We start from the raw sequence: 22687 nt of genomic DNA on the forward strand, positions 1-22687 counted from the left end.
CTAAAAAAAAAAAAAAAAAAAAAGGAAAAGAAAAGAAAATATAAAGGCAAGCTAAAAACTGGGAGATAAATATATATCTGATAAAGGAACTGTATTCAGAATATATAAAAAGCATGTATTTCTCAGCAATAAGGAGACACATAACCAGATACAAAGCAAAAGATTTTATTAGACTCTTCAACGAAGAAGATAGATGAATGGCAAATAACCACATGAAAAGACGCTCACCATAAATAGTAGTGAAATACAAGTTAAAACCACAGTGACACACCACTACTTACTTATTTCAATAGTTAAAGTGAAAAAAACTGAGCGTACCAAATATTTTGAGGATGTGGAGCAACTAGAAATCTCACACATTCCTAGTAGTACTATAAAATTGGACAACCACTTTAGAACAATTTGGCAGTTTCTTAAAAAGTTAAACATATACTTCCCCAAGTTTCCAGCAACCCTACTGTTAGGTAATTACTCAAAAGAAATAAAAACCATATGCTCACATAAAAATGTGTATTTGAAAATTTATAGAAGCCTTATATCCATCAACTAATGAAAAAATAAACAGGTCGTGTATCTATATAAAGGAAAACTACCCAGGAAAACAAACAAACAAACCCCCCCAACCCAAAACCAACCAAACAAAAAAACCCAAAAAAACTACTGATACACATCATACCATGGGTGAATCTCAAAAGTATTATTTCTAAGTGAAAAGAGCCAGATACAGAAGACTACTACATTATACATAATTCTTTTTATGAAATTCTAGACAAGAAAAAATCATGGTGATAGAAAGCAGATCAGGAGTTGCCAAGGGCTGGAGTGTGTGTATGTGGGGGGGGGAGGGACTGACTACAAAGGGACATGAGTAAACTTTTTGGTGTTGGAAATACGTTATATCAGGGGTTGGCAAATCTTTATCTTTAAAGGGGCTGATATGGGGTGCCTGGCTGGCTCAGTTCAAAGAGCACGATTTGCAGAAAATGTAAAAGAAGTATAAACTTAGAAAGGTGTATTAATGTGATTTAAAGAACTCAGGTTCGAAGAAAGATGCTAAAGTTAAAGAGAATAGAGTAACAGGATATATTATTATAAGGAGTAGGGCAACCTACTTATGCATTAAGCACACTACTTAACAGGGAGAACACTAAAGCTCAGAGAGGTTAAATATATTGTCCAAGTTCACACAGCTGGTTGAAACAAGAATTCAAATGCAAGACTGACTATAAATTCCCAAGCAAATTCTTACCACTGTGCTAATCTGCTTTCTACCTTTACTAATAAAAATATACTATAACTTGGTATTTATGTCCTACAAGTATAAAAATGTAGTAACTAAGGGAAAACATAAATACATAATTCAATGTCTTTAAAAGTTGACTCAACTTAAAACAAACCACCTTGTCTTTCTTAGCACAAACCCTAGATTAAAGGTGATCTAAGTCCGTGAGTGCAACCCTTTCATAGATACTTGGGAACCTTAGCTCCCTTCAATACGAAGCTAATGGAAAGCATACTGTTACATACTAGAGAACTGAACCAGGAGAATGTTCCGAAAGTTTCTCTTCTCAACAGAGTACTATACTCGCTATTCTTATTGGAAGTTAACACAATACTTTCTTTCCTGATCATAAATGCACTATTTATCTGTGGTCTCAAAGAAAGCTGGTGGCAGAACTGGAACCATAAAGCCATTTTCTTATGACCCCCCTTCCATTATATGAATTAGTTGGCATTCGTGAAACACCATTTTTAGAGGATGTAACTTTAAGCCTCTGAAGAAAAAAACAAAGCAAAATAATACTAGCATCCGTACGAACTCCCCTCTTATATCCAGTCAGTCAAAAAATTCAGTTGTTACTTCTTTACAATGTATCTTAATACATTTATAATGCATCTTGAGTATGGAACTGAATAAAAGCAAAGAATCCATAGCCATACAGATCTGGGTTCAAATTAGTTTTGCCCCACATACCTGCCATTGTCTTTGGGAATATTACATTTCCCCTCTGAACTTTAGTCTTCCCTTTCACAAGATAATTAAAATATCATGATTTTAGTCAGGTATAAGTGAGATGAAATAATGCATAGTATCAGTTATTGGCACTTGAGCTTTTAGATACATATGTCCTCCAACATTTCTTGCTTACTTTGAAAGAGATACAAACTTCATCATTTGTAATCTTGCATGCTTACCTTTAAAAATTCTAACTCTGTCTCTTTTTCAGAAGCTCCCACGTAGGTATTATGCAATTTTGGTAACTCTTCTTTAACATAGGATAAATCAAGTTTATCCATCACTCTGGGAGGCAAATAATGCTCCAGTCTAAAATAAGAAACACCATGAACCTAGAAAAGAGAATGTTTTATCAGCAATTCTATTTGCCCTCTTCCTTCTACCGTAAAGTTCTTGCCTCAACCAAGAGTTAAGACACTTTTATTTAGACTTTAGAAGAGTGAGTTTTAGAGGAAATGCATCATTCTTTCTCTTTCATTCAGTAAGGTAAAATGACTGAGCTGATTAGCAAGCTTAAAGAGACAGACAACAAGGACCAAATGTCACTATAGTTAGGTTAATGTTGTGAAGGATGCTACTCGACTGGCACTGGTTCTTGCCCCTTGCTTCCTCTTAGATCCACTTTTTTCAGGAACAATTGGCCTCAAACACCTGTTCTCTGTACAGTGAACTCTGCTAGGTTCTCAGCCCATCACTCCATGGGTCCATGTGGAAGGCAGAAGACTCCTTTGATCCAGATTTGGCTGGCAACCCTGTGCCTAGTATCTATTAATTAGAAACTGGGAGAAGGAAGGGTAAATGCTAGATATCCCAAAATTGTGAAACAGGAAATTTTACACAGAAAAAAAAAAAAAAAAAAAAAAAAAGAGAGAGAGAGAGAGAGAGAGGAAACTATGCTGTATGTTTTTATATACCAGTGTATGTGGGGCACCTGGTCACTCTAAGGTACCAAAATAGCCTCAAAAATCTCCAGATCTTGGGGCATCTGGAAGGCACAGTTGGTTGAACATCTGACTCTTGGTTTCAGCTCAGGTAATGATCTCAGAGTTGTGGGACTGGAGCCCCATGTCAGGCTCCATGCTCAGCACGGAGTCTGCTCGAGATTCTCTCTTGCTCTCCCTCTGCCCCTCCCGGTCATGCTCTCTCAAATAAATAAATCTTAAAAACAACAACAACAACTCCATATCTAAATAGCAAACACATCAACCAGGTCCAGTTTTTAATTATGCTGAGGATAAAAATATCAATATAAAAGTGACCCTGGAGAAAAAAACCAAATCTACCTCTGGTTGATAATCTCCATATTCAGCCTGGAGAGCCAAGGATGCCAGCAATAAAGAAGTCTCATCATCACAGTGCATCCTCTCCTCCAAGATATCCTTTCTCAGTTGAAGATAATACTGATGACAGGTCAGGGTATGTCTAGAAAAATAAATGCACACAATAAACATGTAGGCTTTATATTGAATCTGGAGTGATTTTTATTATTGGCATATAAGTTGAGTTTCCAAGATGGTTTATTATTAAGGTTTTAAGGCACAAGAATTTAATAAACTATGTTGAAGGAAATATTTCTTTTAGATAGATAGACAGAGAAGACATTTTCATTGATCAGAATCAAATAATTCGTATCAGTAAACTAAAGGGTAAAAAAACCATAAGCCATAAAGACAAAAATAGAAACTTGTGTACTCACTGTATTAGACTAACATCATCCATGAAAAATTTAATTCGGAAAAACAAAGTAAAATTAACAGTGGCTTTGCTCTTTTTCTTTGGTTCTTCCTTCCAACCCTCTGGGGCCACTTTGGTTAATTTTAAATCAGGATCAACAAAGAAATATTCATTATCTAAAACAGAATGAGAAAACGTTCAGATAAGATAAAAATACTTCAATGTTTCCTTCTGATTCCTTCGTGGATTTTTTTTGTTGGGGCAGTGGGGGGTCAGACTTGCACAAAATAGTTAATAAAACAAGATTGTTAAGAAGTATGGCAGGGAATGCTGAGGGTAACTGCATACAGATGGGGGCAATATGGTATGGCTGAGTCTGTTAAGACTGAGGGTTCTACAGGCAGACAGAACTGGACTCAACTCCACCACCACATTTACTATCTGTGTGACACTGAATAAATTATTTAACCTTTCTAGACATCAATTTTGTCTGTAAAATCAGGATAGTGCTAATTTCTGCCTTATTGTATTATTGTAGGGATCAAATGACCTAAGGCATACAAAACACTTGGTAAAGCACATGACATATGATAAGCATTCAATAAATATTAGCTATTACTTATTATTATTGAGCTTCCAAATGACACCTAGGAGACATAATACTCATAATTTTTTTCATTTTGTAATGACATCTAAATATTATTGACTCTTTTCAAATAAAAGATTATTCAATAAAATCTGACTTATCCAGAATGTTCAAGAAATTAGGTGTATTATAAACAGAAATCCTGATTAATTATTCATGTGAATGGTATTACCTGATTAGTCTAAACTTGTAACTAGGAAAGTGACAGAACACTAGTAGGCACTAATTGAATGTTTATTGGATGACTCTACAAAGTGAATTACTAGTTTCTAAGAAACAAGAATTCAGTAAACTAAATTGAAGGAAAACATTTTTTTTTGTGACAAGACATTATCCTAATCTTGTAGGGTTTTAAGATAATTTGATCCTCAACCACAATTTATGGTACTTTGTTGTTTAAGCTAAATTAAATTTTGAGGTAAATAGGAGTTTGAAATATTAAAGAGTAATTTATAAATATAATGATTTATTAAAGCCCAACTCCAAAGCAATAAGAAGCTATGGAAATTCTAACTGATAAATAGGAGTGATTTCTACTCAAGCTATGCTCTGAGGCCACTGGGAATGTCACAGAGTTCAGTGCACGTAAAGTTTAAAAAATATGTAAAATGATGTATTTGCAGTCACGAAGTGAGAACATTTAAAAAGGACACTATGTTTTTAGGATAGTAGGCTAAAGAAGCTGATGTGGAGATTCAGAAATAGGATTCTGCTATATATTTAAATTCAGATTAGCAGGATACTAATTTCTAGAGTACATATGTAGGCAATTGACATATATAATGGTCCCAAAATATAATAATTAAAATCCACTTTCGTATAGTGACAGCTAAAGAAAAATCTTCACGGTCGGGTTTAGAAGACGCTAAAAGACACAGCTATTAAAACAACGAATCTAATTAGGAGAAGGGAGTTCCTAACTCCTACTTCTCAACGCTGACATGTCCACGTAGTTAACGTTTCCCAAAACAAGTTGGGCAATAACAGGTATGGCAGTCAGCTTGTTGCCAAGTTTCCATATTGCACCCTGAACTTAAAATCTCTTGGTACCTTTGAGGGTAGCTAAAGCAAACAAATGATGTTCCACTAGGCCGATGTGGGCCACAACCATATCAAAAACATCTTTACATATAGTTTTGGTATCACAAGTCAGTTCCAGTCTCTGCCCACTCAAAAGCATTATGTTTACTTTTCTTCGGTTATCTTCATTCTTCCCTTTCTTGGCCTACGATTGAGAAAAAAAAAAGAATGACATCTATTAAAGTAAACATCATAAGAATTTTAACTGTTTCTTTAAAAAGTCATTACTGAAATTATTTTCTAAGAGTGACACAAACTGGATTTATTACTTACAAGGATAGACCGTGGCAAATCCAAAGATATAAATGGTTCAATCGTCATCTTCACAAACTCAGGGCCAAAGAAATTCTGCAAATTACATAAGTAGAATCAACAGTTTTTACCTTTTACTCTAGGTCTTTCCTTAAAAGGCAAAGAATATAATAATAATAATAATAATAATAATAATAATAATAATAATAATTATTATTACATGTAAAGCTACCGCAATAGAACTAGGTGATCTGAAACAAATGTAGGAACTTTCAATAAAGAAGTATGGTGGATTTTACGAAGGATTGGAATATGCCTTACACCAAATGTAAACAGAAGTTCCTCCACAGTTTCATTTTCTACCAGTGATGTCAAATGAAAGGCTTGCTTCATACTGTTTTACAAGTTTTTCATTTTTTGGCCTTCAGATAAACTCAGACTCTCAAAAAATAAATAGTATCTTAATTACTGAAGTAATATAGAATTATCAAGCTCATGATAAGGATTTGGTTGAGTACTGCTAAGATGTGAGGTGATTGAACACAATCTCATTTTGTTTTAGGAAGCGATATTTCATGTATCCTAAAATAAATCATAGTTAAAGGACAACACTAATTTGTAATTACAAAATACACATATCCACTCATACTCATGTGCTTGGAACCCTGTGACACTCACTGTTTTTTTTCTAAATAGTTGGCAGCTAGGGATATTACAGGTACCAGCCTTTGTCTTCCATCGCCGCCTCCACTGAGAAAACATCTCAGGAGCTAGGGGAGACTCAGGAGCTGGGGAAAGTGGAGTCCGTACACTGCATTTACTGCTTCTTAGTCTACTTTTTCCCTGTACCTCTTGCATATCCAGAAGTTTCTACCCAGAGTGGATAACTAGTTGAGGAAATAACTTAAAATAAGTTAGACTCCAGGTGGGAGCAGGATTTGGAACAGACTGAAGGATTACATCCAAATGGGCAAAAAGTAAAATGAAAGGGCTAATCTTGAGGCCAGAGGAGGTGGTGTGCGCGCGCGCATGCGCGCAAACGCATGCGCGCCTTTGCACGCAAGAAGATTACTGGAGTTTTATTTTTGTTGGTTTCTTTTTTGGTTGCTTGGTGTGGGAATTCTATCCAGTTAACCAAGTGTGGCACATGTGACAGATACCATTTAAGTAAAACTTTAACATTAAGGGTTTGTTAATACTCAACGAACCAGTAGGACACATTTTAAATGAGAACAGAAATAGAGCAGAAAAAATGAAAATGGTCTGCCTTGGGAAATGCGGAATCTAATGCAGATCAACTAAAGCAACAGTGTATAAACAAGTTAAAATGTGTCTGCATCAAAAGTGACATAGAAAAAATTAAATATTTATGTTTTGGGAAAAAACATTAATTAAATGGTGTAATTGTCCCTTCAAACACTAGCACTGTTTTTCAGCACCAAAAACATACCCTTCCTGCTCTTTTCAGAAAAAACACGTGATCCTTTAATGACCACCAGTTCACATTCTGTAGTCACTGATATAGTATGTCTTTGAGGAAGAGATGTTTGTTTTTGAAATAGCCAGAAACTGACTGCCTAAAAGGAAACACAGGTTTTTAGTGAGATGGCCCATAACAGTGGCATACTGTAAAGGTACAGAATACCATTTATGAATCTCTAATGAGTCGTGTTCTGCATTAGCTCTCTGAAATTACGATTTAGGAAAATGGTGCTCTTTATGCTTTATGTGTGCCTTTAATTATTGGAACCCCATACTATTGTGTATGATATCCTGCCTAGTGCTTACTTTTGACAAAGGTATTGGTCATAATGATAAATCGATGAGGTCTTATTGAGTTTCTTCCTTTCAGCTTAATCATATTTTATTGGGATCTAACAACTTTAAAAGTAGACAATATCTTATAAATTACAACCCAATTCCACATTTAAAGAATTAGCACAATAAAGAACAAAGTGGTTTAAAAATTTGCCTAAAATCATATAACAGCATTATTAACAATAGAAACCAAGTTTTTGAATTTGTGGTTCAAACAGTTTTCACCACCCTGTACTGTTTCTTCTCCTTAAAAAACTATGAGGGAAATTTGAATTCTATCTAAGGCACACAAATGTGCTTTTAAGAAAATTCTTTGGGGAAAAAAAAAAGATAACTCTTTGAAACAAGCAACAAAACCCAACACAGAATGTGGGTAATACACAGTGAAGAACTAAAAAGAAAAAATTCATCCTAGATTTTATCACTTTTATTACTATTTATTTCATGTTTGAAGAATTATTTGTATAGGAACAATACTAACAAGATACGGCCTCACCTATCAAATTGGTGATGATAAAAAAAAAACAAAGAATGACAACATCCAGAGTAGGTAAGATTATGGTGAAACAGGCATGATCACAGCAAGCATAAATTCATACGAACTTTTTGAAGGGCAATCTGACAATATGTATCATATGTCTTAAAAGGTTCTTGCCTTCGACTTGGCTATTCTCTATTCTACTCAGAGGAAGTTACCCACAAAGATTTAGCTAAAGGGATGTTCATCAGAGCACTGCTTGCAATAGCAACAACAACAAATTAGAAATATTTTCAATGTCCAGGGGCACCTGGGTGGCTCATTCAGTTAAGCGTCTGCCTTAGGCTCAGGTCCTGATCTTGGGGTCCTGGGATGAAGCCCCCCGCCAGGCTTCCTGCTCAGTGGGGAGTCTGCTTCTTCCTCTCCCTCTGCCCTCCCATGCCCAACTTGTGCTCTCTCTCAAATAAATAAAAACTTTAAAAGCAAAAAAGGCGTGTTTTCAAAGTCCAGTAATTGGAAACTGAAGAAATCATGGTACATGATAAATTCTCATAATGAAGTACTTTACAGCCATTAACAATAATATTACAGAAGTTGTAAAATGTTCAAGATATTTTATATGAAGACTCTGTTTATTTTGAGCTTATGTTTATAAAAATATATAGGACATATGTTGAAAGAAAAATAAACTAACTAAACACATTTAAAAAAATCCCCCCGGATATAGGATGCAGATTTGTTCCTTTTGTCTTTCAATATTGTACTACAAAGATATGATGCTTGAAGCTCATGTGATCATCTTTTGATTACAAAGGAAATCACTATCAAAATGCTGAGAATGGCAGAGCAGAAAGATGGAATGTACCTGATAATATTCTTGAGCTCTGAACCAATGCTGAAATCTCTATTCCTGATCTTGGTTTGTGAGATAATAAATTTCTTAATATTAAAAGATAATCCTCTACAATACTGAATAAATCCAGTTGACTTTAAGGATCATGAATATACTTTTAAAATATACAGTATATTTAGAATATCTTCTTCTAAATCCATCTAATGTTATTTTTAAAATGAAATAATGAAAGAGCTAAATATTATTTTTAAAATGAAATAATGAAAGAGCTAAATATTTATTTTAATATCAACCAACATAGTATCAACCAACATTTAACACCAACGGAATTAATATGGGATTTCGATTTTCGTCTACAGGCAACTTTAGGACACCTCAGAATTTAAAAGTGTTTTGCATAACATGTTCCTGTGAGTATGTTAACTAACTGGAATTTTTTTAAAGATTTTATTTACTTATTTGAGAGAGAGAGAGCACAAGCAGTGGGGAAAAGCAGAAGGAGAAGGAGAAGCCGATTCCCCACTGGGCAGGGAGCCAGACGCGGGGCTCAATCCCAGGACCCCAAGATCATGACCTGAGCTGAAGGCAGATGCTTAACCTACTGAGCCACCCAGGCGCCTAATCAACTGGAATTTAAGTAAAAACTTAAAAAAAAAAAAGAAAGAAAGAAAAAAAAAAAAAGAAATTTCCCTATGAGACAAGTTTGAATGCAGTAATCTGAGAATTAACTTACCCTCAGTTTTCTTTGGGTCATGGCTGTTTCAAGGGCCATTTCTCTTAAGGGATCCCTGCTGATGTCAAGCATAGAGGCTTTGATTGTGTCTCCTGGGTACAGGCTCAGCCGAGACTGTCTAAGGGCCATTCTGGCTTGCAGCTGCATCATTTCTTCTTCTTGCCGTTTTAGCATAATCTCTTGATTAATTACACTGCCTTCAAGGGGTGTTTCATATTGTCTACTGAATAGAAAAGAGAAGAAAATTATTTTAACCTAATCAAGAAAGAAAAACAGGTTAAGTAAGGTATCAAGAATTTAAACAATTTTTATTTTGTCACCTGAGAAGAACACTTGCAGTCACATTTCAATCCTACTTTGAATCTATTGGTAATAGTACGCTGTCCCATTTCCATTGGCTAGATCTACGTGCTACACCTCTTCTCTAAACATTCTAGCATCCTCTGAAAACTGCTTCTGCTGCAGTTCTCTTCAGATGGGGCTGATTATTCTTATAGTCCTGTACCACTGGGCCTAGAGATGGGATAGAGATGCCCCTTATTTATTTATTTATTTATTCATTTATTTATTTATTTATTTGAGAGAGAGAGAGAAAGAGCAAGCACAAGCAGGAGGACAGAGGGAGAGGGAGAGAGAATACGAAGTTGACTCCGTGCTAAGCGCGGAGCCTGATGTGGGGCTAGATCTCACAATCCTGAGACCACACCCCTAGCCAAAACCAAGAGTCAGATGCTCAACTGACTGTGCCACCCAGGTGCCCCTATATTCTCCTTAATTCTTATTTCAGCTTCCAGACCTACTTGTTGACCACATGGCCTTAATTAATTTATATATGCCTATAACTCAGTATCTCCTCTGAATTCTAATTTTATTTGCCTAAGTGAGTATTCTACTTGGATGTTAATACACATCTTTAGGCTAGTATGTCTCAAATCAGGTTCGATATTTTTTCCCCTTGTCCAACCTTTTCTCAATCATTCACCAGTTGCTTACAACACAACTGGGAATCATTCATGATTCCTCTATCCTACAAATCCCCTATCTAATTGGGCAACAAATCCTGAAAGCACAACCTTGAAAATACCTATGTCTGACTCTTTATCACTAGCAATCTAAGCTGTACTCCATCCAAATGGAGTACTATCATTACTTCCTAACTGGGCTTTTACTCTTGTAAACTGTTCTTCAAAGAACAGAACAGGTTAATCCCATTAAATGTAAGTTAGACCTATGTTTTCAAGCCACCCAATGACTTCCCATCATACATCCAAAATGTTCACTTAAGCTTCTAAAGCACGACATGATTTGGATTCTGGATTCTGGTTACTACCCACTCTGCCTTTCTCTCATCCTGCTGCACCCACATTGTCCTTCCTGTATTCCTCTGACATGCAACACATCTCCCATAATTCAAGGCCTCTGCTCTTGTCATTCCTTTTGTCTGGAAGGAACCCTCTCCCTTCTGCTATCAGCTCAGTTCACCCTGTCACTTAAAATAGTTTTCTGTTCAAAATAATCCTTGGGAGAGGCCTCCTCTAATCACCCTACCTATGTAAAATAGAACTTAGACATCACAACCCTGCACTCTCTATCCCTTAAGCCTGCTTTCTTTTTGTTTTAAATGTTTTTTAATTAAAACTTTTTTATTATTGAAATGTAATTGATATACAGTGGTATATTAGTTTCAGGTGAACAACATGGTGTTATGACAATTCTGTATTACTCAATGCTTACAATGTTAAGTGTAATCACCATACAAGGTTATTACAATATTATTGACTATATTCCCAATGCTGTACTTTTCATTCCTATGACTTACTTATTTTATAACTGGAAGACTGTACCTCTTAATCTCCTTCACTTATTTCACTCCCTCCCCATTTATGCAATCAATAGTTTGTTCTCTGTATTAATAAGTCTGTTTCTGTTTTGTTTGTTCATTTGTTTTGTTTTTTAGATTCCACATATAAATGAAATCATATGGTATTTTCTTTCTCTCTCTGACTTATTTCACTTAGTAATATACCCTCTAGGTCCATCCATGTTGTTGCAAATGGCAAGATCTCATTCTTTTTTATGGCTGAGTAATATTCCAGTGTGAGTGTGAGTGTGTGTGTGTGTGCGTGCATGTGTGTGTCTTCTTTATCCATTTATCTACTGATGGGCACTTGGGCTGCTTCCGTATCTTGGCTATTGTAAATAGCGTTGCAGTAAACATAAAGGTGCAAATGTTTTTAAATTGGTGTATTTCCTTTGGGTAAATATCTACTAATGGGATTATTGGATCATATGGTATTTCTGTTTTTGGTTTTTTGAGGAATCTCCGTACTGTTTTCCTCAGTGGTTGCACCACTTTACATTCCCACCCACTGTACATGAAGATCCCTTTTTCTCCACATCCTCACCAACACTTGTTGTTTCTTGTCTTTTTGATTTTAGGCATTCTGGCAGGTGTGAGGTGATACTGCATTGTCATTTTGACTTGCATTTCCCTGATGATTAATGATGCTGAGCATCTTTGAATGTACCTATTGGCCATCTGTACGTGTTCTTTGGAACAATGTCTATTCAGGTCCTCTGCCCATTTTTAAATGGAATTATTTGGCTTTTTTTCTGGTGTTGAGTTGTATAATTTCTTTATATATCTTGGATATGATCCCTTATCAGAAGTATCACTTATAACTATCTTCTTCCATTCAGTAGGTTGATTTATCTTTATCTTTTTTTTTTTTTTTAAGATTTTATTTATTCATTTGGAAGAGAGACAGAGACAGAGAGAGCACAAACAAGGGGAGAGGAAGAGGGAGAGAGAGAATCAGGCTCCCTGCTGAGCTGGAAGCCCTACTCAGGGATTGATCCCAGGACCTGGAGATCATGACCTGAGCCGAAGGCAGATGCTTAACCATCTGAGCCACCCAGGTGCTCCAGTAAATTGACTTTTCATTTTGTTGATTGTTTCCATCAACGTGCACTCTCCAACCCCCTAGACTGCTTTATTTTTCTTTAAAGTACCATCATTATCTGATGGTGCATTATTTACTTGTTTTTCAATGGTTTATTGGCTATCTCTCAGCCCTAGAAATTCCCCTTGGGGACCCTTTTCCTTTGTCGTGTTCGTGACTCTATCTCCAGTACCTAAAAGTTCCCAGTACATGGTAGGTGTACAGTAATCATTTCTTGAGCAAATGATAGAATGTAATTTTATGGCTCTCACTTAATGGGGATCAAGGGTAATAAGTATCTGAATCTATACATTTTAACTTGCAACTGTTAGTTTCATCAAATATATTAGCCTCCTTGTTCAAATTATTATTATTATTTTATACCAGAGCTACAAACAGGTAGCAAAAATGACTACCATTTTATCTTTTTCAACACAATATCTGGTAGAGTTCCTATAAAGACTAAAAAGTTTGAGAGACAAAAAACCAAAATAAAACCTAAACAAAGACAAAGCAAACAAATGAAAAAAAAACTAAGAAAATCTGGATCATTTAGGAATGAATAAATAGGTGTTTTAAGTCAGAAAAATAGGTTACTCCATCAAGCAGACAGACACAGAAACAGTGGGAATTGTACTATGTATAAACTGTACTTCAAAGTTAACACAGAAAAAACTTAGAGATGTTCTTTGGAAAAAATTTTTGAATATCCTTTTTGGTCACTGAAAGACACTTTTGATAACTCAGAATCAAAAAATTACTCATTCTGCTGGATCTGACTCATAATTTCCTGTTAATTTCCCCCCACCCTGTATGATACAAATCAATAGCACTGCCTGGATCTGTTTTTCCATTTCATTCCAGCTAAAGGAATGGAAATTTTTATAAAGAAGCATGCAATCATATCTAAATACAGCACTATTTATAGATCGCACAAATATATGACCTAAAGAACAAAACAGGATCTCCTAATTGTGTGCCAGCATGCTAAGGATGTGATCAGAAACCTTTGTTCACATTCAGAAAATTCTGCACTTGAAAAAGGAATTTAGAGTATTTTAGTTAATGTGCTTTTCTGTGGGCAGAAAAAGGGGGTGGGACTTGTCTCAAAGAAGTAGAGTTTAGCATCTTACATTAAATATAACATATACACAGCCTTAACAATCTACTTCTTGAAGTATTTTTTAATGTATGTCTTTATCTAATGGAGATGTTATGAATGCCACATTGAGTTTTTTTCCCCTCTTAAAGTATAAAATAAAAGATAGTTTATCATGAGAACACGATTTAATGAATTAAAGTGGCTTTAAAGTTCATGTCTCCTAAAAAAACCTGGAAACAACTGAAACAAATATTCTCTCATAATCTTTTGAGGTAACTTATCAAGAAAATTGAAATAAGTCTCACAAAATAATTTAATTTTATTTGGAGGAATATGTTTTTAAACTAACAAATGAACTATAAAATCAATTTTTAATACATAAGCCCAATGATTCTCCAGTTGTTATCTTTACTCATGTTTTCATAAAGCTAAAGAGCATCATACTATTGATATAAATTTTCTCCAAATTAAATATATAGACAGGAGTGACTCCCTCAATTCACCACAGAGCTGACTTGAATTCAATATTTGCTTCTTATTGCTGTTGATCCCAAAATGTTTTTGTGTCTTTAAGAAAACTGTATAACATCAAACATAAACCTATCTTTGTCTCTTACCTCTTTGTTCAAAATTACCAAATCAGGGTTATCACCACAATGGGGTCCTAGTAATATAAAATTCTATTATGCAAATAAAATAATGCTTTAGGTAAATGAATACTTATTAGAGCTTTCCTCAAAGGGAATAAAGTATCATGGACTATTTTAAAAAGCATAAGAGAGAAGAGAAAAAGACATAAATTTAATAAAAACTGCAATGTTAAAAGAAATAACTTTAGTGCAATGTATTTAATTACTCGGAATCTAAACCCTAGATAAATTGTCTGTTTTAAACACATGGCTAGGGTTACTCGGTCTATTAATAGTTTACAGGTGTGAAACAGTGTCTGCCAGAATTAATTAGCTAAGGGGCAAGTTTTTGTTAATCTCCAAATGATTCTTTTGTAGATGGTGACACTTGAATTAAATGAATATCAAATTTAAAAGGATTTCCATAGTTTGGGAGTAAATTCTGAAGCAACATCTCGTTCTGTAATAACACATTACAAATTTCAAATTAATGTTTAACATTAAAAATATGCTTTTATTCATGTAAGGGATCTGTGCACACATGAGAAGGATACACATCAAAATATTCAGTATTGAGTTGACACTTCTCAGTTTAAACAAGGTAAATCAATATATAGCTATAATACCACCATCCTAAGCGTAGCACAATACCTAACACCTTATAAGAAAGCTGAATATTTCAGTATGAGAATGAACTCGAAATAGCCCAAACTGGACTTTTAAAAAAAATACAAGATAACCTCTTTTAAGCCAGTAAATACGTAGTAAATAATTAACTTTTTACATAATAGGTCACTTAGTAGTAACCTACTCATTATTCATTCAACCAAAAAGACTCCCTGAAAACCTGCTTGTTCAGCCTGTTCAACCTTTCAAAAGAGGTATTATTCTCTTAGAAATCAAGGTTTACTATCTTCTCACAGATGCTTGATGCCACCCCCTCAGAACTTCCTGTTAATAAGTTATTTTATATACATATTAACAATTTTAATTTCAAGCACAAACAATAAATAATCAGAGCCAATTCTAATTTTAAAATATTCTAATAACTCAAACTACTACAATGTCTTTCACATAATTAAATGAATTTCCAAGAATTTAAAGAGGTAAAGAAAAAGGAAAAAACCACCTATTCACTGGAAATATATTATTACTATTTTTTCATACCACATACCTTGGTCTCTGTGACTGCCCTTGACTTGGGTTTTCATCTACCCCTGGGAGTCCACTGTTGGATTCAAACCTCTTGGAAGCTTCACTTTTTCGTACTAATTAAAGAATGAAAGAAGGAATGAAAAAAGAAGTAATAGCACAGGTGATAAAAATATGAAGTAGCCTTATTTAAAACTCGAACATTTAGCGGATACACTAAGGTAATTTTTACAAATCACATTCATGTCACCAAATTAGTGACATAATGTCATTAAACTCTTCAGAGATAAGTCATATTATTTTTAAAGACAATGAATTATTTCCTATTATGAAAATGACTACATTGTTGTTTGGTGAAACTGCTATTAAGCTCCTATAATACTGTTAAAATGAGTAACCAGCAGCTTTTAACAATTTTTAAGTTTTATATAGAATTATTCACTTGACACCTTATATCTTAACACTACTGAAAAAGAAGGACATTCATGGTTTCTTAAAAACATTTTGGTTATTCAGATGCGTCTCACCTTGTCGGAAATCTGATTCAGAGGAAATGATAGATGGACTTTCACTGGAGGTACTAAAGATATCACTGTGGTAAGCTTTATATCTTCGAATTGGTTCTAAAAGGATTAAAGCAAACACATTAGAAAGCAAATGCATTAACTGTTCCACACAAATCAAATCAAATATTATTTTACTCTTAAGAGACTAGAAAATTTTATATATTGCTTTAAATTTACCAATTGCTGGATGGTATTCAAACAACGTGATTCTGATTTTGAGGCAGTCTGGCATACTGGTTAAGAACCTGGACTCTGACACAGGATTATCCGGGCTTGAATCTCAGCTCACTACCTGCCAGCTGTGTGACACGTTAGGAACTTTCCAGAAATGAAAATCTGAGCATATTACTATTATTTCTTAAAATCTTCAAGGTACAATTTAAGAACTCCTTCGCTTGGTATTCAAAGCCTTTCATAACCTGGTCTCCGACTACCTTTATAGCAGTGGCTCTTCATATTGTGGACCCATGGACTCATTTGTTAGAATTTGATGAAAACTACAGACCTCTCTCCACCCACTCCCCAAAATGTACAAAAACAAACATTTAAATAGAACTTTAAAATTTTAATGAAAAAAAAATAGACTTAATGAGTTGTATGAATCTTTGTGGCAGGGTGGAATGTCTGAACATGATGTTAGTGGATAATAAGCCTGCAGATTGAGAGAGACTGAAGTTGCAAATGATGGTGGGGAAAACTGATGAAAAAAATATGCTGAAGGAAACAGGAGATGGAAAAAAAAAAACCCCAACACACATGATAGTCACTTCGGCAAGGAGGAAGAACTCTTTCTTCTTAAGAAATGATGGACAAGGGAAACAGTGAAAATACAGAAGGAATTCCAAGATACTCGTATCAGAAGTTGCCTTACTTCTGGTAATAAAAAGTGTGTCACTTCCTGGGAGCCAGTGGCCAGGAGCTTGAGAAGAGTAAAGAAATTCTGCTATGAAGAATGTGATAAGGGTCAGTAAAAACCACATGAAAGCTTTTATATAGCCCTGGGAGTTTAGATTAGGCTAGAATGCATGAAATTTATTGGAGCCAATCAGAATGGTTTTGTGGCTTTTTCATGGCACTAGAGAAAGAAAACCATGGGAAACACCTAGAACTGGGGGTGGGGGTGGGGGTGGGGAGACATGGGATGTATGATGACACAGAGTGGATATATGTGAGGGATTCTTTTTCACTAGTTTGCAAACTTGAAGAACAGGAAATTCACAAAATGAATTATTCCTTGTACTGCAATCTGTTCTGTAGAGATTGTTAAAAGAAAAAGGGATGAATAAATGAATGAAATAGTCAAAAGGCACCAAGGAACCAGGCTTGAAGGATGAAGATGACAGCTGGAAGAACTGGGAGGTCATGCTGAGACAAAGGAAAAATGGCCACTTGTTGGAGAGGAAGTTGTGCATCATTCTTACGGCAAGAATTTACCTGGAGAAGTAGGCAGGATACAGAAGACCTCTATTTTGTTCAGCTTTGTACACGCTGAACATGAGTATGAAATAATACCATAATTAATGGAAAGAGTTTTGGGATTGAAAATCCAAATATTTACTAGTACTTTAAAAAAATGATTCCATTCTACCACAAGGAAGTCTCACGGTAAATAAGATAATTTTAAAAAAATTCCTCTGGTTTAAGATAAATGTGATTTGGAAAGATTTTAGAAGACATCAAACAATAGTTTTGTCTAGTTCTATTTAAATTTAATGAAGAGTTAAATGGTTATTTAATAAGAACTGCTATTTTCCAAGGGCACTAAAGAAGTTTTTGTTATATTGTTATAGAACTGCCATGTTAAATTTTTGAGGGATTTCCCCAATAACTTGAACAAATTACAAACCTGACATTGCAATGTACAGGACACTAAATAAAAAAAACAAGGCCAAGGAGAAGATTCAAATGTACAGAAACAATAGGATTTTTACCTTACAAAGAAAAGTACAAAGTTGCAATAAGCCTATTTAGTAGACATAGTAGAGAACTTCAGTCCCTTGGATGTTACGCCATGCAATAACAATTTCACACCCCACATTGAATGAACTTATTGTTTTTTTTTTTTTTTTAAGATTATTTATTTATTTATTTGTCAGAGAGAGAGAGATAGCGCGCGCTCGAGGGAGAAATAGGTTTCTCACTGAGCAAGGAGCCCAATGCGGGACTCGATCCCTAGACCCTTGGATCATGACCTGAGCCAAAGGCAGACACTTAAGCAACTGAACCACCCAGGTGTCCCATGAATTTACTATTTCTGGCAAGTGGCTGTTAAGTTCATAAATAAATTTTAAGTTGAATTTCCATTCTTTGGTGGTGCTTCATAATTGTTCTTATATTATTTCATGAGTCCATGTTCCCTTTCCTTTTCTCAATTCTTGGGTTCCTTCTGTGAGACAAATTAATGTAATATTGATTATCCCCTCTTAAAAGCATAACAATAAATCATTTTCCCTTGATGAACTGTTGGTCTGTAAATGTTCTCAGTACCACACCTGCGGGGGCAGGGGGAGGGCGCTGACTTATGATACCTTATTGCTTTATAGTAATGGGGCACCGGCACTCCAGAAACATGGACAGGATGACTAGCTTTGCAGCACTACTAGGGGACAGGGAGACTCTTTTTCTTCAAAGACTGGGGTACGAGTGGGGAGTCTATGTTAATTAAAGTGTAGGCATCCCTTCTGTAAGCTTTTTGTATTCTGGAATTTATCTTTTAAAATGCTGTCAGCCACGTAGCTTTAATGTAGTGGCATGGCCAGATTAAAGTTCCCAAGCATTATTTACTACTCAGTCATGCTTATAAGAAAGACTAAGCTTTGTAAGTTTGGGCTTTCCACTTCTGAATTAAATAATAAATTTAACTATTTCAGGAATTATCATTAAATTCACTGCAGACATAAAATTATTACAAACATGTACTTTACCAAGAGTGTATCTTGCATTGGTATATATGGAGAGCCATATTTTGCATGCTTACAGATCAAGTGATCTAACAGGAACATTGCTTGGCTTTCTGAGATGACCTACTTACAGGCATCCAGTAGACACTAACTAGTTCCAGAGCACATTTAGTCCACTATTCTGGTCTGCAGAAGAAGGGTAATCTCTAATTATCCATGAGGTGTCCTAACATTATAGACAACTTTTTTTTTTTTTTTGAAGGATCCAGATACCACAGATATGTTTTCTACCCACATTTAAATGTACAATATAAGCACTTTATTTATTTATTTATTTATTTAAGATTTTATTTATTTATTTGACAGAGACAGACAGCCAGCGAGAGAGAACACAAGCAGGGGGAGTGGGAGAGGAAGAAGCAGGCTTCCAAAGGAGGAGCCTGATGTGGGGCTCCCGGGATCATACCCTGAGCCGAAGGCAGACGCTTAACGACTGCGCCACCCGGGCACCCCACAATATAAGCACTTTAGATTTGATCTCGATCCCAGGAATGTGGTACTAACTGAGTGATTAAAAAGAAAAAAATTTATTATGAAAACTTCAACACAGACACAAAAAAAGAGAGCACAATACATCCTCACATACCCATCTTACAGATTTAATAAAACCTAGTGATTGTTATTTTAATTAAAAAGTGTCAGACGATTTTTGTAAACAAAGAAATGCTCCTAAGTATTTATGGTATACTACAAAGTTTTATGAATACCAAATTCTTGAATCCTCTGAAAAGGACCTATTAATAATATTCAAGTACACATTTTATAAAACGTACATTGCAATGTTAAAACTATAACAGGAAAATTTTAAGTTTTCACCATCATACTTGTAGAACTGTACTTGGCTTTTGTGGGATAAAATTAGATTCAATATCTAATTTGTTGACTTGCAAATTTCTCAGTTAGTAAGTATTTAAATGAAGCCTACATTGTACAAATCAAGTGTCCAAGGGTCCACTTAGGGTCATGATTATTCCTCATTTCACTAGACAATTTCCTTCTCTTTGATTTCTTATGAGTACTTAGTTTTTAGATGTGGAAAAAAAATTGTAGGAAAGAACCTTAGTGTAGAAATAATGAGTGCAAAAGAATAAATGAGAGAGTAAAATCAGCCTTAATACAAGTCACCAAAAAAAGCAGCACCAAATTGGGTGTATGTGAATAACTATATAAGACACATAGGAATATATTGTCTCCAAAAAAACATTTGGTAGAATAGCAGTGATAGAATGAGAAGAATAGGGTCTACAGAAGAATGGCTTAAAGAATTAACATTTGGAGAGTAGTTATAGAGATTCCGTAATCATACATACTCTGGCAATTGGAGACATCTTTTCATTTCTAGTACTATTTTACCATAATTAAGAATATACTATTCTTTTGTCAGAATACAAGATATAAAAATCTGACACTTATTTTATTATTCTTTAACTATACTCTGATCCTTTAAACAAAAATCACTCCAACCCTAATGTCCTATCAACTCCACTTATATAGTAACAGTAAGAAGCAGCTTTTCAATAGGCTAGAGTTCAGCCATAAGTTCTTGACAGTTAGAGTCACAATTTCTACCACCACTTAACACACTTAACACTTCAAAAAAAATTTTCACACTTAACATTTTAAACATATAAAGCTGTAGTATGTGATCATGAACACTATACTTCTACTATTTAGGATATCATGAAGATTTACATGATACTCTGCGCTTACGTAAAGCTATTTCAGATGAAACATTCAAGTCTATAATCTTCACATTAAAACGAAACTAAGCCAGCACAAACTGTAATCTAAAAACATCATTTACAAGTGACACATATTCAAGCTCAGACAAGTGACAGGCAGAAAGTGAGACTCACACAATTGCAGTATCAGGAAATAAATAACTTTAAAATTTTTTTGAACTCTGCATTTTTAATAAAATAAAATATTTTTATAACTAAATATTTCTTTTTTTTTTTAAAGATTTTATTTATTTATTCGACAGAGATAGAGACAGCCAGCAAGAGAGGGAACACAAGCAGGGGGAGTGGGAGAGGAAGAAGCAGGCTCATAGCGGAGGAGCCTGATGTGGGGCTCGATCCCATAACGCCAGGATCACGCCCTGAGCCGAAGGCAGACGCTTAACCGCTGTGCCACCCAGGCGCCCCTATAACTAAATATTTCAATTTTCAAATACAGCAAAGAAACAAAAACATTATGTTTTCATGTATGAAGTGTTTTTCTCTGTGCTTTCTTATTAGGGGATTAATTTTTAGGGATTAAAGAGCACTCCTTTTATATGTTCACTAGAGTTCACTGTATTCTGTTACACCATGCTACATGATATATGAATAGAACATATTCTAAAATCCCTTGAGAGCTAGACATGATCAATAAAATTTTTAATCAGGAGGAACAGAACTCATGCAAGTATAAAGACACATAATTGAGGAAAGATACATGGAGAAATGCTCTGTGAACTGTAAATTACTTTATAGATGTAAAATCTGTGCCGAGTAGGAACAGCAAAAAGAATGAAGTCTTCAGTTTCCTTGAGCTATAACTGCCTAGTGTAACAGAGCAGCCGCCAATCTGGGCTGTGTCTTGCATCTGGGCTGGCTATGCCACTCTTTTAGAATCCTCCAGGATCCCATGTTGTTAGGACTTCACTACCCCTTCTAAAGCTTTCAAACAGTCCAGAGCTCTAAAAGAACTGACTGCATTTGTGGTTGGTTGGTCAGGTTATGACTTCTCTTGGAGTTGGACAAAACACAGGAGGAGGAGGCAGGATTTCTCCTCACTAGGCAGAATTCTTCAGAGAATATCATTTCACATATCTGAAATAGCACTTACCAAATATCCAATATTAATAGCTACACTGTAATACTCAGTTTAGATTAATACTTACTAGCACCTAGGGTATAGTGGTAGATACTAAGGACACAGCTATGAATTAGACCATGCCAACTTGCCAACTTTCTTCTTTTCTTTTTCCTAAAGGTATGTATATATGTATGTATGTATTTATTTATTTATTTGATACAGAGAGGGAGAGAGTGAGAGAGCACAAGCAGGGGGAGGGATAGAGGGAGAGGGAGAAGCAGGCCCCCCACCGAGCAGGGAGCCCGACTCTGGGCTCGATCCTAGGACCCTGGGATCATGACCTGAGCCGAAGGCAGACACTTAACTGATGAGCCACTCAGGTGCCCCTAGACTATGCCAAATTTCTGGTGTTTATAGGAGAAACAAGTTCCTCAAAACAAATAATTTCAATGAAAAATAGGACATCATCCTAAACTGGGAAGGTGAGACAAAGCTTCCTGAACCTGGCTATACCTGAAAGCTTTTTTTTTTTTTTTTTTTAAAGATTTATTTATTTATTTGAGAGAGGCAGAGAGAGAAGGAGAGCACTTGTGAGTGGGGGTGGGGGTGTGCAGAGGGAGAGGGAGAGAAAGAATCTTAAGCAGGCTCCACACCCAGCAGAGTGAATGCAGGGCTCGATCCCAGGACCCTCAGATCATGACCTGAGCCTAAATCAAGAGTTGGACACTTAACTGACTGAGCCACCCAGGTGCCCCAGTTTTGGATTTTAAAAGAGAGATAAGTTTGGGGGCGCCTGGGTGGCTCAGTTGTTAAGCGTCTGCCTTCGGCTCAGGTCATGATCCCAGGGTCCTGGGATCGAGCCCTGCGCTGGGCTCCCTGCTCAGCAGGAAGCCTGCTTCTCCTTCTCCCAATCGCCCTGCTGGTGTTCCCACTCTCGCTGTGTCTCTCTCTGGCAAATAAATAAATAAATAAATAAATAAATA

The 22687-nt window shown here is 35.5% G+C and overlaps 1 protein-coding gene across 1 annotated transcript in view; it reads right to left on the reverse strand.

Moving 5' to 3' along the window:
* Window positions 1-22687, reverse strand: part of PTPN13 (protein tyrosine phosphatase non-receptor type 13) — a 139760-nt gene that overhangs the window by 65535 nt on the left and 51538 nt on the right. Inside the window, exons 7-14 of the mRNA XM_008706172.2 lie at window positions 15904-15999; window positions 15399-15492; window positions 9552-9774; window positions 5691-5765; window positions 5388-5562; window positions 3714-3867; window positions 3301-3439; window positions 2197-2349 (exon numbers count right to left, since the gene is read on the reverse strand). Of these exons, the coding sequence (XP_008704394.2) occupies window positions 2197-2349; window positions 3301-3439; window positions 3714-3867; window positions 5388-5562; window positions 5691-5765; window positions 9552-9774; window positions 15399-15492; window positions 15904-15999 (1109 nt within the window). The remainder of the gene's footprint in view (window positions 1-2196; window positions 2350-3300; window positions 3440-3713; window positions 3868-5387; window positions 5563-5690; window positions 5766-9551; window positions 9775-15398; window positions 15493-15903; window positions 16000-22687) is intronic.

Source organism: Ursus maritimus, unplaced genomic scaffold (assembly GCF_017311325.1).
Source record: "Ursus maritimus isolate PB19 unplaced genomic scaffold, ASM1731132v1 scaffold_8, whole genome shotgun sequence".
Lineage (NCBI taxonomy): Eukaryota > Metazoa > Chordata > Mammalia > Carnivora > Ursidae > Ursus > Ursus maritimus.